The 10,691-nt window shown below is 43.0% G+C and overlaps 1 protein-coding gene across 2 annotated transcripts in view; it reads left to right on the top strand.

Annotated features, from left to right (window-relative positions):
• ranbp9 (RAN binding protein 9) overlaps positions 1 to 10,691 on the top strand; it is a 98,490-nt gene that overhangs the window by 76,727 nt on the left and 11,072 nt on the right. For both annotated transcript variants that reach the window (XM_043719041.1, XM_043719042.1), the window contains exons 10-12: positions 1,096 to 1,246; positions 4,876 to 4,997; positions 9,049 to 9,200. In XM_043719041.1, coding sequence (XP_043574976.1) covers positions 1,096 to 1,246; positions 4,876 to 4,997; positions 9,049 to 9,200 — 425 coding nt within the window. The remainder of the gene's footprint in view (positions 1 to 1,095; positions 1,247 to 4,875; positions 4,998 to 9,048; positions 9,201 to 10,691) is intronic.

Here is a 10,691-nt window from a genome sequence, read left to right as displayed (position 1 = left end):
TTGGGGTACTGTGTGCAGTTCTGGTCGCCTCACTTTCGGAAAGATGTGGAAGCTTTGGAGAGGGTGCAGAGGAGATTTACCAGGATGTTGCCTGGAATTGAGAATAGGTCGTACGAGGATAGGTTGAGAGTTCTCGGCCTTTTCTTGTTGGAACGGCGAAGGATGAGGGGTGACTTGATAGAGGTTTATAAGATGATCAGAGGAATAGATAGAGTAGACAGTCAGAAACTTTTTCCCCGGGTGCAACAGAGTGTTACAAGGGGACATAAATTTAAGGTGAAGGGTGGAAGGTATAGGGGGGGATGTCAGGGGTAGGTTCTTTACCCAGAGAGTGGTGGGGGCATGGAATGCGCTGCCTGTGGGAGTGGCAGAGTCAGAATCATAGGCAACCTTTAAGCGGCAATTGGATAGGTACATGGATTGGTGCTTAAGCTAGGACAAATATTCGGCACAACATTGTGGGCCGAAGGGCCTGTTCTGTGCTGTATTGTTCTATGTTCTATAAATCAACTTTTGATCCAGGTCCCCTCACCAAAGCAATTAAATTGCACTCATTCTACAAGTGGATGGCCAATCCTTGGCCACATTACAAGTAGACCAATGGATGACCATTAATCTGAAACATTGTCTCTGGTTCTGCCTCCATAGATGCAGCCAGACTTGTTCAGTGTTTCTGACATTGTTTGCTTTCAATTCCAATTTCCAGCAATAACAACATTTTGCTTTTTTACAGTTAGGCAGTTATTTGTGTAATATTAATCATTTCAGTGTCTCCGTATTGAACTCTGAGTTTAGAATTTTGAATTTAAAGCAGAGCATCTGGAAGATTATGCTTCATAGTGGCTTTCAGTAAAGCATCAAAATTAAAGTTGTTTCTCATTAGGTGTTTTCTGGCTTTTCTTGAAAGCTTTGACAATGTGTGTTTGTGTAAAGTAATGCTGTGCTTTGTGTTTGTCAAAGATTTCAAGATGATTGTAGTCAAGTTTTCAATCTACTCCTAGCTCTTTTTTTTATTGTGTTTTACAACTTTTATACTTCTGAACTAATGTAATTGAGCTGACACATATGGGTTTAATGTTTTTCATATTTTGGCAGGTTATGAAAATAATTGTAGCAATGGTATAATATCAAATAAAGGGCATCAATCTAGCAGTCACAAGCACTCAGCCTTGTGTTTAAATACATCAGAACTAAATAGTTTAAATGCTGCAAGATCTCAACAATCAAACAGCTGTAGCAGAGACAAGTAAGTGTTTTGGTTTAACTTTTCTTCAATTTGTTTTTCTTATTTGTTGGGCTGGCATGTTGACTTGAACACCTAACATATTTTTCACATTCCATCCTGCCCTAGTCTTAAAATATTTGCTTCTGATCACAGTTATATTTTTGAATAATTAGACAGTATCACAGCTGGCAGGTTTGTATAGTTAAAACATGACTGTTTTGTAATAATTTATAGTACTGAAGATGACTGTTAAAATATATCAGCTTGTGGAACTGATGTGGATGACAAAATGCCTTACACAATTTAGTTTTGTTAGTGCTGTAAAACACAGAAGTTATTAACGTTCTTATCATGTTGTGTTGCACTCCCACAATACTAAATCAAATACTTTTGGAACAGATATAGCAGCACAAAACTGGTTATCCATGGGGCTGTGTGGAACGCAGCAGTAGAATTGTATTCAACCACAATCTGTAACTTTCTGGTTCAGCGCATTCTTCACTCCAGCACTGTCATCAAGCCTAATCTTGGTTTACTTTGGACTGTTGGAATAGTACCAGGCATAGCTGAAAATAAGATGGCAACCTGGTGAAGCTACAACACAGGACTGCATTAATTGCTCAACAATGGAAATGGCAATTATGGATAGAGCTAAGCAATCCCATGACCAGTGGATCAGATTAAAGCTCTGCAGTCCTGCTTTGTCTAGTCTTGAAAGTTGGTGGAGGAAGGGGCTGTAAAAAAAAAGAAAAAAAATCCTGATCCTCAATGATGTTGGAGCCCAGTACATGATTGCAAAAGACAATGTTGAGTGAAAAAGCTGAAGAATTTCAGCAAAACGTAGCAAGTAGCTGATCCGTCCTGAGGTCCCCACATTAAGGCCCACGTTCAGCCAGTTTGATTCAGTTTTCATATCTTTGAGAAACAACTGAGGACATTGTCAGAACCTTTGCTGTATACAATGTCTGCTGTACTACAGAAGGCTTGTGCTCTTGACCTTGCTAATCCCATAGCTCAGTTGTTCCAGTAGAGCTACAGCACAGGCATCCACTGATGTTGTGGTAAATTGGTGAGATACATCCCGTTGTTGGAAAGCATAGCTAATCCAATCCAGCTAATTACCACTACATTAGTATACTCCATTGCCATTAAGGTGATGGATAATACTATCAAGCAGCACTGGCATTTCAATAATTCACTCCCCAATATTTAGTTGGGCTATCCCATGTGATTGGTGATACCTCCATTGATTAGTCTTATCAAGCACAAAGGCGATGGTTGTTGGTGTTGACCAATCTATGCTCAAGGACATTGCTACTTGTTCTACAGGGCAGTATTTTATGTCCAGCCATCTTCAGCTGCTTTGTCAATGACCTTCCCTCCAACATAAGATCAGAGATGGGTGTGTTCACTCAGGATTTCACTGTTTACAAATTCTCACACTCAATCATTCCATGGTTGCATGCAGCAAGACCTGGGCAGTATAAGCTTTTTGGGTTAATGTGTGCCAAGTAACACACACCAAAACAGTAGAGGGCAAGACATACTCCAGCAGAAGAGAATCCAACCACCTCCTATGCTGTTCAATAACACCAACACCACCAAATCCCTACCATCAACATTCTGAGATTACCAGTTACCAGAAGTTGAACTGATCAGCCATGTATATACTCGAGTGACAAAAGCAGGATAGAAAATCATTCATCTGATTCCCTGAAGCTTGCCTACATCTATAAGGCACAAGTCAAGAGTTTGATTTAAGGTGCTTTTTTTGCCTGGCTAATTGCTGCTCCAATATCAGCCAAGAAACATTACACTATGTAAGTCAAAACAAACCCACTGGTGATCTAAGTATCTACTTCCTGCACCACTCAGCAGTGTGTACCATCTGCAAGGTACATTCAGTACTCATTTCTCTGCTTTCATTAAAAGCACCTTTCAAACTCAGAATCTCTAAAATGTAGGTCACAGACAGTAAGTGCAAGGAAACATCACCACCGCCTTGACATTTCCTGCAGGACACACACTGCTCCCTGACCTTTAACAATATCGCCATTGTTTCACTGATACTGCATTAGAATCCTGGATTTCTTTCTTTCCTTTTCTCGCTCTCTCTCGCGCTCCCTCTCTCTCTCGCGCGCGCGCTCTCTCTCACGCACTCTCTCGCGCACTCGCTCTCCCTCTCGCCCTCGCCCTCGCTCTCCCTCTCGCCCTCGCTCTCCCTCTCGCCCTCGCTCTCCCTCTCGCCCTCGCTCTCCCTCTCGCCCTCGCTCTCCCTCTCGCCCTCGCTCTCCCTCTCGCCCTCGCTCTCCCTCTCGCCCTCGCTCTCCCTCTCGCCCTCGCTCTCCCTCTCGCCCTCGCTCTCCCTCTCGCCCTCGCTCTCCCTCTCGCCCTCGCTCTCCCTCTCGCCCTCGCTCTCCCTCTCGCCCTCGCTCTCCCTCTCGCCCTCGCTCTCCCTCTCGCCCTCGCTCTCCCTCTCGCCCTCGCTCTCCCTCTCGCCCTCGCTCTCCCTCTCGCCCTCGCTCTCCCTCTCGCCCTCGCTCTCCCTCTCGCCCTCGCTCTCCCTCTCGCCCTCGCTCTCCCTCTCGCCCTCGCTCTCCCTCTCGCCCTCGCTCTCCCTCTCGCCCTCGCTCTCCCTCTCGCCCTCGCTCTCCCTCTCGCCCTCGCTCTCCCTCTCGCCCTCGCTCTCCCTCTCGCCCTCGCTCTCCCTCTCGCCCTCGCTCTCCCTCTCGCCCTCGCTCTCCCTCTCGCCCTCGCTCTCCCTCTCGCCCTCGCTCTCCCTCTCGCCCTCGCTCTCCCTCTCGCCCTCGCTCTCCCTCTCGCCCTCGCTCTCCCTCTCGCCCTCGCTCTCCCTCTCGCCCTCGCTCTCCCTCTCGCCCTCGCTCTCCCTCTCGCCCTCGCTCTCCCTCTCGCCCTCGCTCTCCCTCTCGCCCTCGCTCTCCCTCTCGCCCTCGCTCTCCCTCTCGCCCTCGCTCTCCCTCTCGCCCTCTCTCTCTTTCGCTCTCTCTCTTTCGCTCTCTCTCTTTCGCTCTCTCTCTTTCGCTCTCGCTCTCTCGCTCTCGCTCTCTCTCTCTCGCTCTTCCCCCCCCCCGTCTCCCTTTTGTTTTTAACAGTGACTATATCTACACCATTTTAAGGATGCAGCTCCTTCTTAAGGTCATTTGGGGCTGGGCAATGTATTCATCCTAAGAATGAATTCTAAAAATGTTAGGGATTATTTTTTGCCTCCTTGTGCATGGAGGAGGGGAATGAATAGCTTTTTTGTCAAAAATGCCTTCCCTTATACTGCATGATAGATTCACACACTGCCATGAAGCCACTTATGTGGTGTGTTTCCAAAGTCAGCTGGAATCCCTGAAGGAGTGAAATCTGAATAAATCAGTTTTTATTTTGTCTCCTCCTTGAAGAAAGCTTTGTGTGCTTGAGAAGAAATTAATCTTCCATACGTGTTGGGGAAGGGAAAAGAATTGAGTTAAAAATATTTCATGGAGCACTGGGGAAATAACCAGTTTCTAGAGTTTTGTATGGTTGTTGGTGTAATGCTGTTTAAAATTATTTCACACTAGTTTGAGGGCAATTTTTTAAAAAACTGCAATTTTCTTTGTAGATTTGATTGCTTTGTCATTTCTTCTATTTATCTTGTTCTGTAGCACCGATATAGATATGGAGACTGAGCACTACACCAATGGGGTGGCAGACTCATCATCCAATGGCCTCCTTAATGGCAGTTCGAAGCATGACCATGAAATGGATGAAAATGATACTGATATGGGTATGAATATTTAACTCTATAAATGAGAAAAGACAGTCTGTTTATTGAGTGCAGATACTGTACCCTGAAAAAAGGTTGCATCCAGAAAGTTGGTTTTACCTTCCCTTGTTACAAGTTAGCTGATTTGTAGATTCCTAGCATTTTTTTTTTGTCCTATTTTTGAGTTTGCTTATTGAGATCACTGATGAATTGTGTGCAGCATGCTGCATTGCTGACTGAGAATGCATGCAAGGATGAGAGTAAGCACAAATCATTTTTAAAAGTTAAAATGGAAGATGTCTAATAAAATACTATCACTTGTCACTTCACAATCAAGTCAAATTTTTTTTTATTTCAAAAATATACTTTATTCATAAACTAATTTGATGGTCTGTACAGTTGGTCATGCCATACATATGTAAACATGTACATACAGAGATCAGAATTTATCATTTTTATACAGGTCTGTACATTTTTCAATCATATGCCCATATGATTAGCTGAGGCCTCAGCAGAGCCCAAATGACTGCATGGGCCCCCTGTTCTTCTTAGGCAGGCAGACTTTACACAGTAGTCTTTCCCCACCGCGCCTTGGCGGCAGCTGCCCCAAGCTTCAGCGCATCCCTCAACACGTAGTCCTGGACCTTGGAATGTGCCAGTCTGCAACACTCAGTCGGGGTCAACTCCTTCAGCTGGAAGATCAGCAGGTTTTGGACCACCCAGAGAGTGTCCTTCACCGAGTTGATGATCCTCCAGGCACAGTTGATGTTCATCTCGGTGTGCGTCCCAGGGAACAGGCCGTAGAGCACGGAGTCCCGCGTCACGGCGCTGCTCGGGACGAACCACTTCTGCAAATAATTTACAGAAAGAGACATGTTTTACTTTGGCCTCTAAGTGTGTTTTCGTTTGTCTTTCACTTGCCCCACCACTTTACACTGCTACTGTGATTCTAAAGATTTAGTCTTTTGCTGAGGTGAATTATCAGCCACTCAGCAGCCAGTTTGAGAAGGATTAACAAAAACAGAAATTATTGGAACAGCTGAGCAGGCCTGGCAGCATCTGTGGAGAGAAATCAGAGTTAATGTTTTGGGTTTAGTGACCCTTACTCAGACCTGCTCAGCTTTTTTACCAATTTCTGTTTTTGTTTCTGATTTACAATATCTGCAGTTCTTTTGGTTTTTGTTGAGAAGGTTTAACTTTATTCTGCTTACAACTTTCACAATCAACTTAACAAGGCCTCTTGAAAAGGATCGTTTCAATCCATTGCTGAATTTGGTTTAATAATCTTATTTGCTTTACTAAAATATGATGAAACGCTGAGAATTTGGGGTGTTCAGGGGATTTTCTAAAGCGTCCTTATTATCAAAACTATCATGTACATGTAGTACACTGGAGATCCTGCATGTATTTCCTGAGGAGTTTACTTTTTTCCCTCATCTGTATATTTCTAGAGCCCTGAGAACAGGATGCATTTAGTTCTCCTGTTTAATTAGTTTCCCACTTCACTACCATTTTCAAAGTCCCCTTCTTTTGACAGGGGAATATCCAGGAATCTATTTTGTTGTCCTTCTAGATTGGACAGCGTGGCTCTTGTAAGGTTACAGTACCCCCAGGTGATTTCTAGCCAAATCATGGAATAGAATCAGAGAATGGTAATAGTGCAGTTGAAGATCCCTCAGCCAATTTTGTCTGTGCTGGCTATCTGCAAATCCAGTGTATCTACTGTCATTTCCCTTTTTTCAATTTCAGTTTGAAAACAGAGTGAATTTGCCTCAGCGCACTCAATAGCATATGCCAGATCCCTTATCATTTGGTATATGTAAGCTTTGTTCCTTCTTTCTATTGCCACTAATTCTTGTGTTGATTTACCTTGAATCTGTGGCCTCTGGTTCCTGGTCCTTCCACCAATGGAAATAATTTCTCTTTCTCTATCCGTGGGCGGCACGGTGGCACAGTGGTTAGCACTTCTGCCTCACAGCGCCAGAGACCCGGGTTCAATTCCCGCCTCAGGCGACTGACTGTGTGGAGTTTGCACATTCTCCCCGTGTCTGCGTGGGTTTCCTCCGGGTGCTCTGGTTTCCTCCCACAGTCCAAAAATGTGCAGGTTAGGTGAATTGGCAACGCTAAATTGCCTGTAGTGTTAGATGCAGGGGTAAATGTAGGGGAATGGATATGGGTGGGTTGCGCTTTGGCGGGTCGATGTGGACTTGTTGGGCTGAAGTGCCTGTTTCCACACTGTAAGTAATCTAATCTAATCCAGTTCACTCATGATTTTCAATACCTCTATCAAATCTCCACTTTCCCTTCTCCGAGAACAGTCCCAGCTTGTTGAATCCATCTTTATAACTGAAGTTCCTCATCCCTGTAACAATTTTCCTGAATTTTTTCTGCACCATCTTTAATGCCTTCACATCCTCCTTAAAATGCTGTCCTCCAACTGGTTTTATAAAAAACAGCATGGTTTTGGGACGGTCATGAAGTGTTCTTTAGATCAGGCCTGGACCTCCTCTCTCCAAAGTATTAACCTTTGCTGGTGTTTAAAATGCTTGCCTATGGAAAGGAGGCTATTCATGCATCAGTACCTAAAGTGGTGGAGCAGAACTACCATCTTTGGTTGGAAGTACCCTTGAAGTTTTAGCATCAGGTGTTCTGCCAGTGGTGTTTGTGATGTGTCCTCAGTTGGTTTATGCCAGGATATGGTGTTTGTTTTTAGAAAGGTCTTTAAGATTTGCACATGTGCAGACTGCATCGACAAGCTCTTCACTGGGCAGCTTTCACATAAAGGTCTGAACCTATATGCACTCACCCCCAGTAAACTGACAGGTTCTGCAATATGTCATACAATATTTGTCCATGAGATGTTGTCTGATCAATTGATATCAGACCACATTACATTGGATCACATGACTTCCACAAATACTTTTTATTTTAACTTTTTGAAATGGCTAGGTCCCTTTTTCATTCAGAATCTTTATTTGTAGCTTTATTTGTTATGCCAGCAACTGTTGTGAGAAGTTACATGCATCGGAAGGCCACCCAAGAACAGGCAAGGTACGAAAGAGAGGAAGTCATTCTCTCCACTTGTTCTTGTACTCCAACTCTTGACCCCCACCCCAAACTACCATACCTCATGCACAATTTCAGGCCAAACATGGTTTCTCTGATATTGTACATCTGTTAAACAAAGGATGTTCTGTTACCATTTAGAGTCCCTGTGTGTTTCATGCTCTACATGTGGACTGAAGCATGTCCATATGTTTTATTTTACGCTTTTCAGGGGTTTCATATTGCTGTTTCAGTCTATTACTTTGTTAAATATTTTGAACTGTCTGTGTTTTTTTGGAATTGTTACAATTCATATTTAAATATTCACTAGTTTGTAATAATTTTATCACCAATGACAAGTGAGTGACCCTATTAATTTTCTGGGTGCAGATGAACCATGATATTTATTAGACTCCTTTTTTAAACCATTACTTCTAACTTTTCTTGCCAAGTGTTTTCTTGCCTAATAGTTTGGATGCTGATTTTCTAGTATATAATGAAAAGTAACATGAAAGGGACAATTAGTTACAGCAGTATCTTTTTTAATTGTAAAACAAGAATGACAACGACAAATCAAAGGTCTTTGGTTCCATATCACTTACCTAACAATGTTAATAAATGGAGTTAATATACACATCAGGCATGTTCAAGTTAGTGGCTGAATGGTCCACTCTTGGTCCTATTATCATTTCAATGGCAAACTAAATCCTGGGCAATCTTTGTAGGTTATGTGTCGAGCAAGTCCACATGACTAGCTGCAGTTTACATGAGCCAAAGTTTTTAAAAAAAAAACTATCTACGTTTTTAGCCTATCCATTCATCTATTTAGTAAAAGAATGAATATAGATAAGACTTCAGCTTTTAGTTTACGTGGTTAGACTTGCCAACCAAATGTTTCTGATGTGCTCAATAACCTTTAGAACTTTTATTTCTGATTCAGGTTGCTTTCAATTTTATTCCTCATCTGACTGCTTTCCTGTTTTAATGTAACAAATTAGCTTGATGTTTTTTCATGGATTCTTGACAGAAATAGACTTGACTCAATCACGACGCCAGCTTTGTGGTGGCAGCCAGGCAGCGATCGAACGCATGATTCATTTTGGGCGTGAACTGCAAACCGTGAGTGAGCAGCTGAGAAGAGAATGTGGCAAAAACACAGCCAATAAAAAAATGTTACAGGTACCAAAGTAATACAAATTTGGGCTGGGCTTAGAATTTGTACGTTAATGAAAATTTAAAAACACATCTCCGAAGGCAAAACACAAATCAGTTTGACTCCATCAGTAGTAATCTTGTCTCCTCAGACATTTTAGGTATTGTATGTAAATCATGTTCCAGAATTTAAGCATTTAATCTAGGCTGACATGTTAGTGCCACATAGGAATCCTGGTTATACACTGAAGACACAGGACATTAAACGGAAGCAGAGATAGGAAGTTGGTTAAAAGACAGAAAACTAAGAATAGAGTTTAGTAAATGTTTTTGGACAAGAAGAGCATCCCATTATCTTGTTCATATTTCTCTGGTGTAGGGATCCCAAATATCAGAACTTGCTGGAAGGCATAACATAATTTTTAATTGTTAGAAGAGCAAAGGCAGGATTAAAAATATTTTGATGGGGAGGGTTACTAAAATTGGAATGACCTCCACAAAAGAGGTTGGTGGGGCCACATGGTGGCTCAGTGGTTAGCACTGCTGCCTCAGAGCACCAGGGATCCAGGTTCAGTTCCAACCTTGGATGACTGCCTGTGTGGAGTTTGCCCATTCTCCCTGTGGGTTTCCTCCGGGTGCTCTGATTTCCTCCCACAGTACTAAGATGAGCAGGTCAGGGTGAATTGGCTAAGCCACTGGCTTGGCCAGCATTTGTTGCCCTTGAGAAGATAATGGTAAGCTGCCTTCTTGAACCATGTGCTTTAGATAGACCCATAATGCCCTTAAGGGAGGAAATTCCAGGATTTTGATCCAGCAGCACTGAAGGAATGGCAATATTTTCAAGTCAGGATGGTGAGTGACTTGGAAGGGAACTTATAGGTGGTGGTATTCCCATAATTTGCTGCCCTTGTCGTCCTCGTTGGAAGTAATCAAGGAGTTTGAAAGGTGCAGTCTAAGGATTCTTGGTGAATTTCTGCTGTGCATCTTGTAAACAGTACAGACTGCTGCTACTGAATACTGGTGGTGATGGGGAGTGGATGTGGTGTTATGTCAAACAGGCTGCTTTGTTGTGGATGGTATCAAGCTTGTTAACTTGCTGGAGCTGCACTTATTCAGGCAAGTGGAGTATATTTCATCACCCTCCTGATTCGAGATTTCTATTGAGTCAGGAGGTGAGTTGCTAGTTGTACATTTTCGAACGTCTGACCTGGCTTTGTTGCCACTATATTTATATGGTGAGTCTAATTCAGTTTCTGGTCAGTGCTAATCCCCTGAAAGTTGGTAGTTTAAGAATTCAGTCAATAACACATTGACATTTAATGTTGGAAAATGAATATCTTGGAGGAGATGGTCATTGGGTAACATTTTGTATGGCATGAATATTATTGTGTCACTTGCCAGCCCAAGGCAGGATATTGTCCAGATCTTGTTGCACATGAGCATGGACTGATGCAGTATCTGAGGAATTGTGATTGGTGCTGAGCATGATACTATTATCAGCAAACATCTCTCTTCTCT

Source organism: Chiloscyllium plagiosum, chromosome 29 (genome assembly GCF_004010195.1).
Source record: "Chiloscyllium plagiosum isolate BGI_BamShark_2017 chromosome 29, ASM401019v2, whole genome shotgun sequence".
Classification (NCBI taxonomy): domain Eukaryota; kingdom Metazoa; phylum Chordata; class Chondrichthyes; order Orectolobiformes; family Hemiscylliidae; genus Chiloscyllium; species Chiloscyllium plagiosum.
Note: the sequence above shows the minus strand (reverse complement) of the source record. Positions and strands in the feature narration are given on the sequence as shown.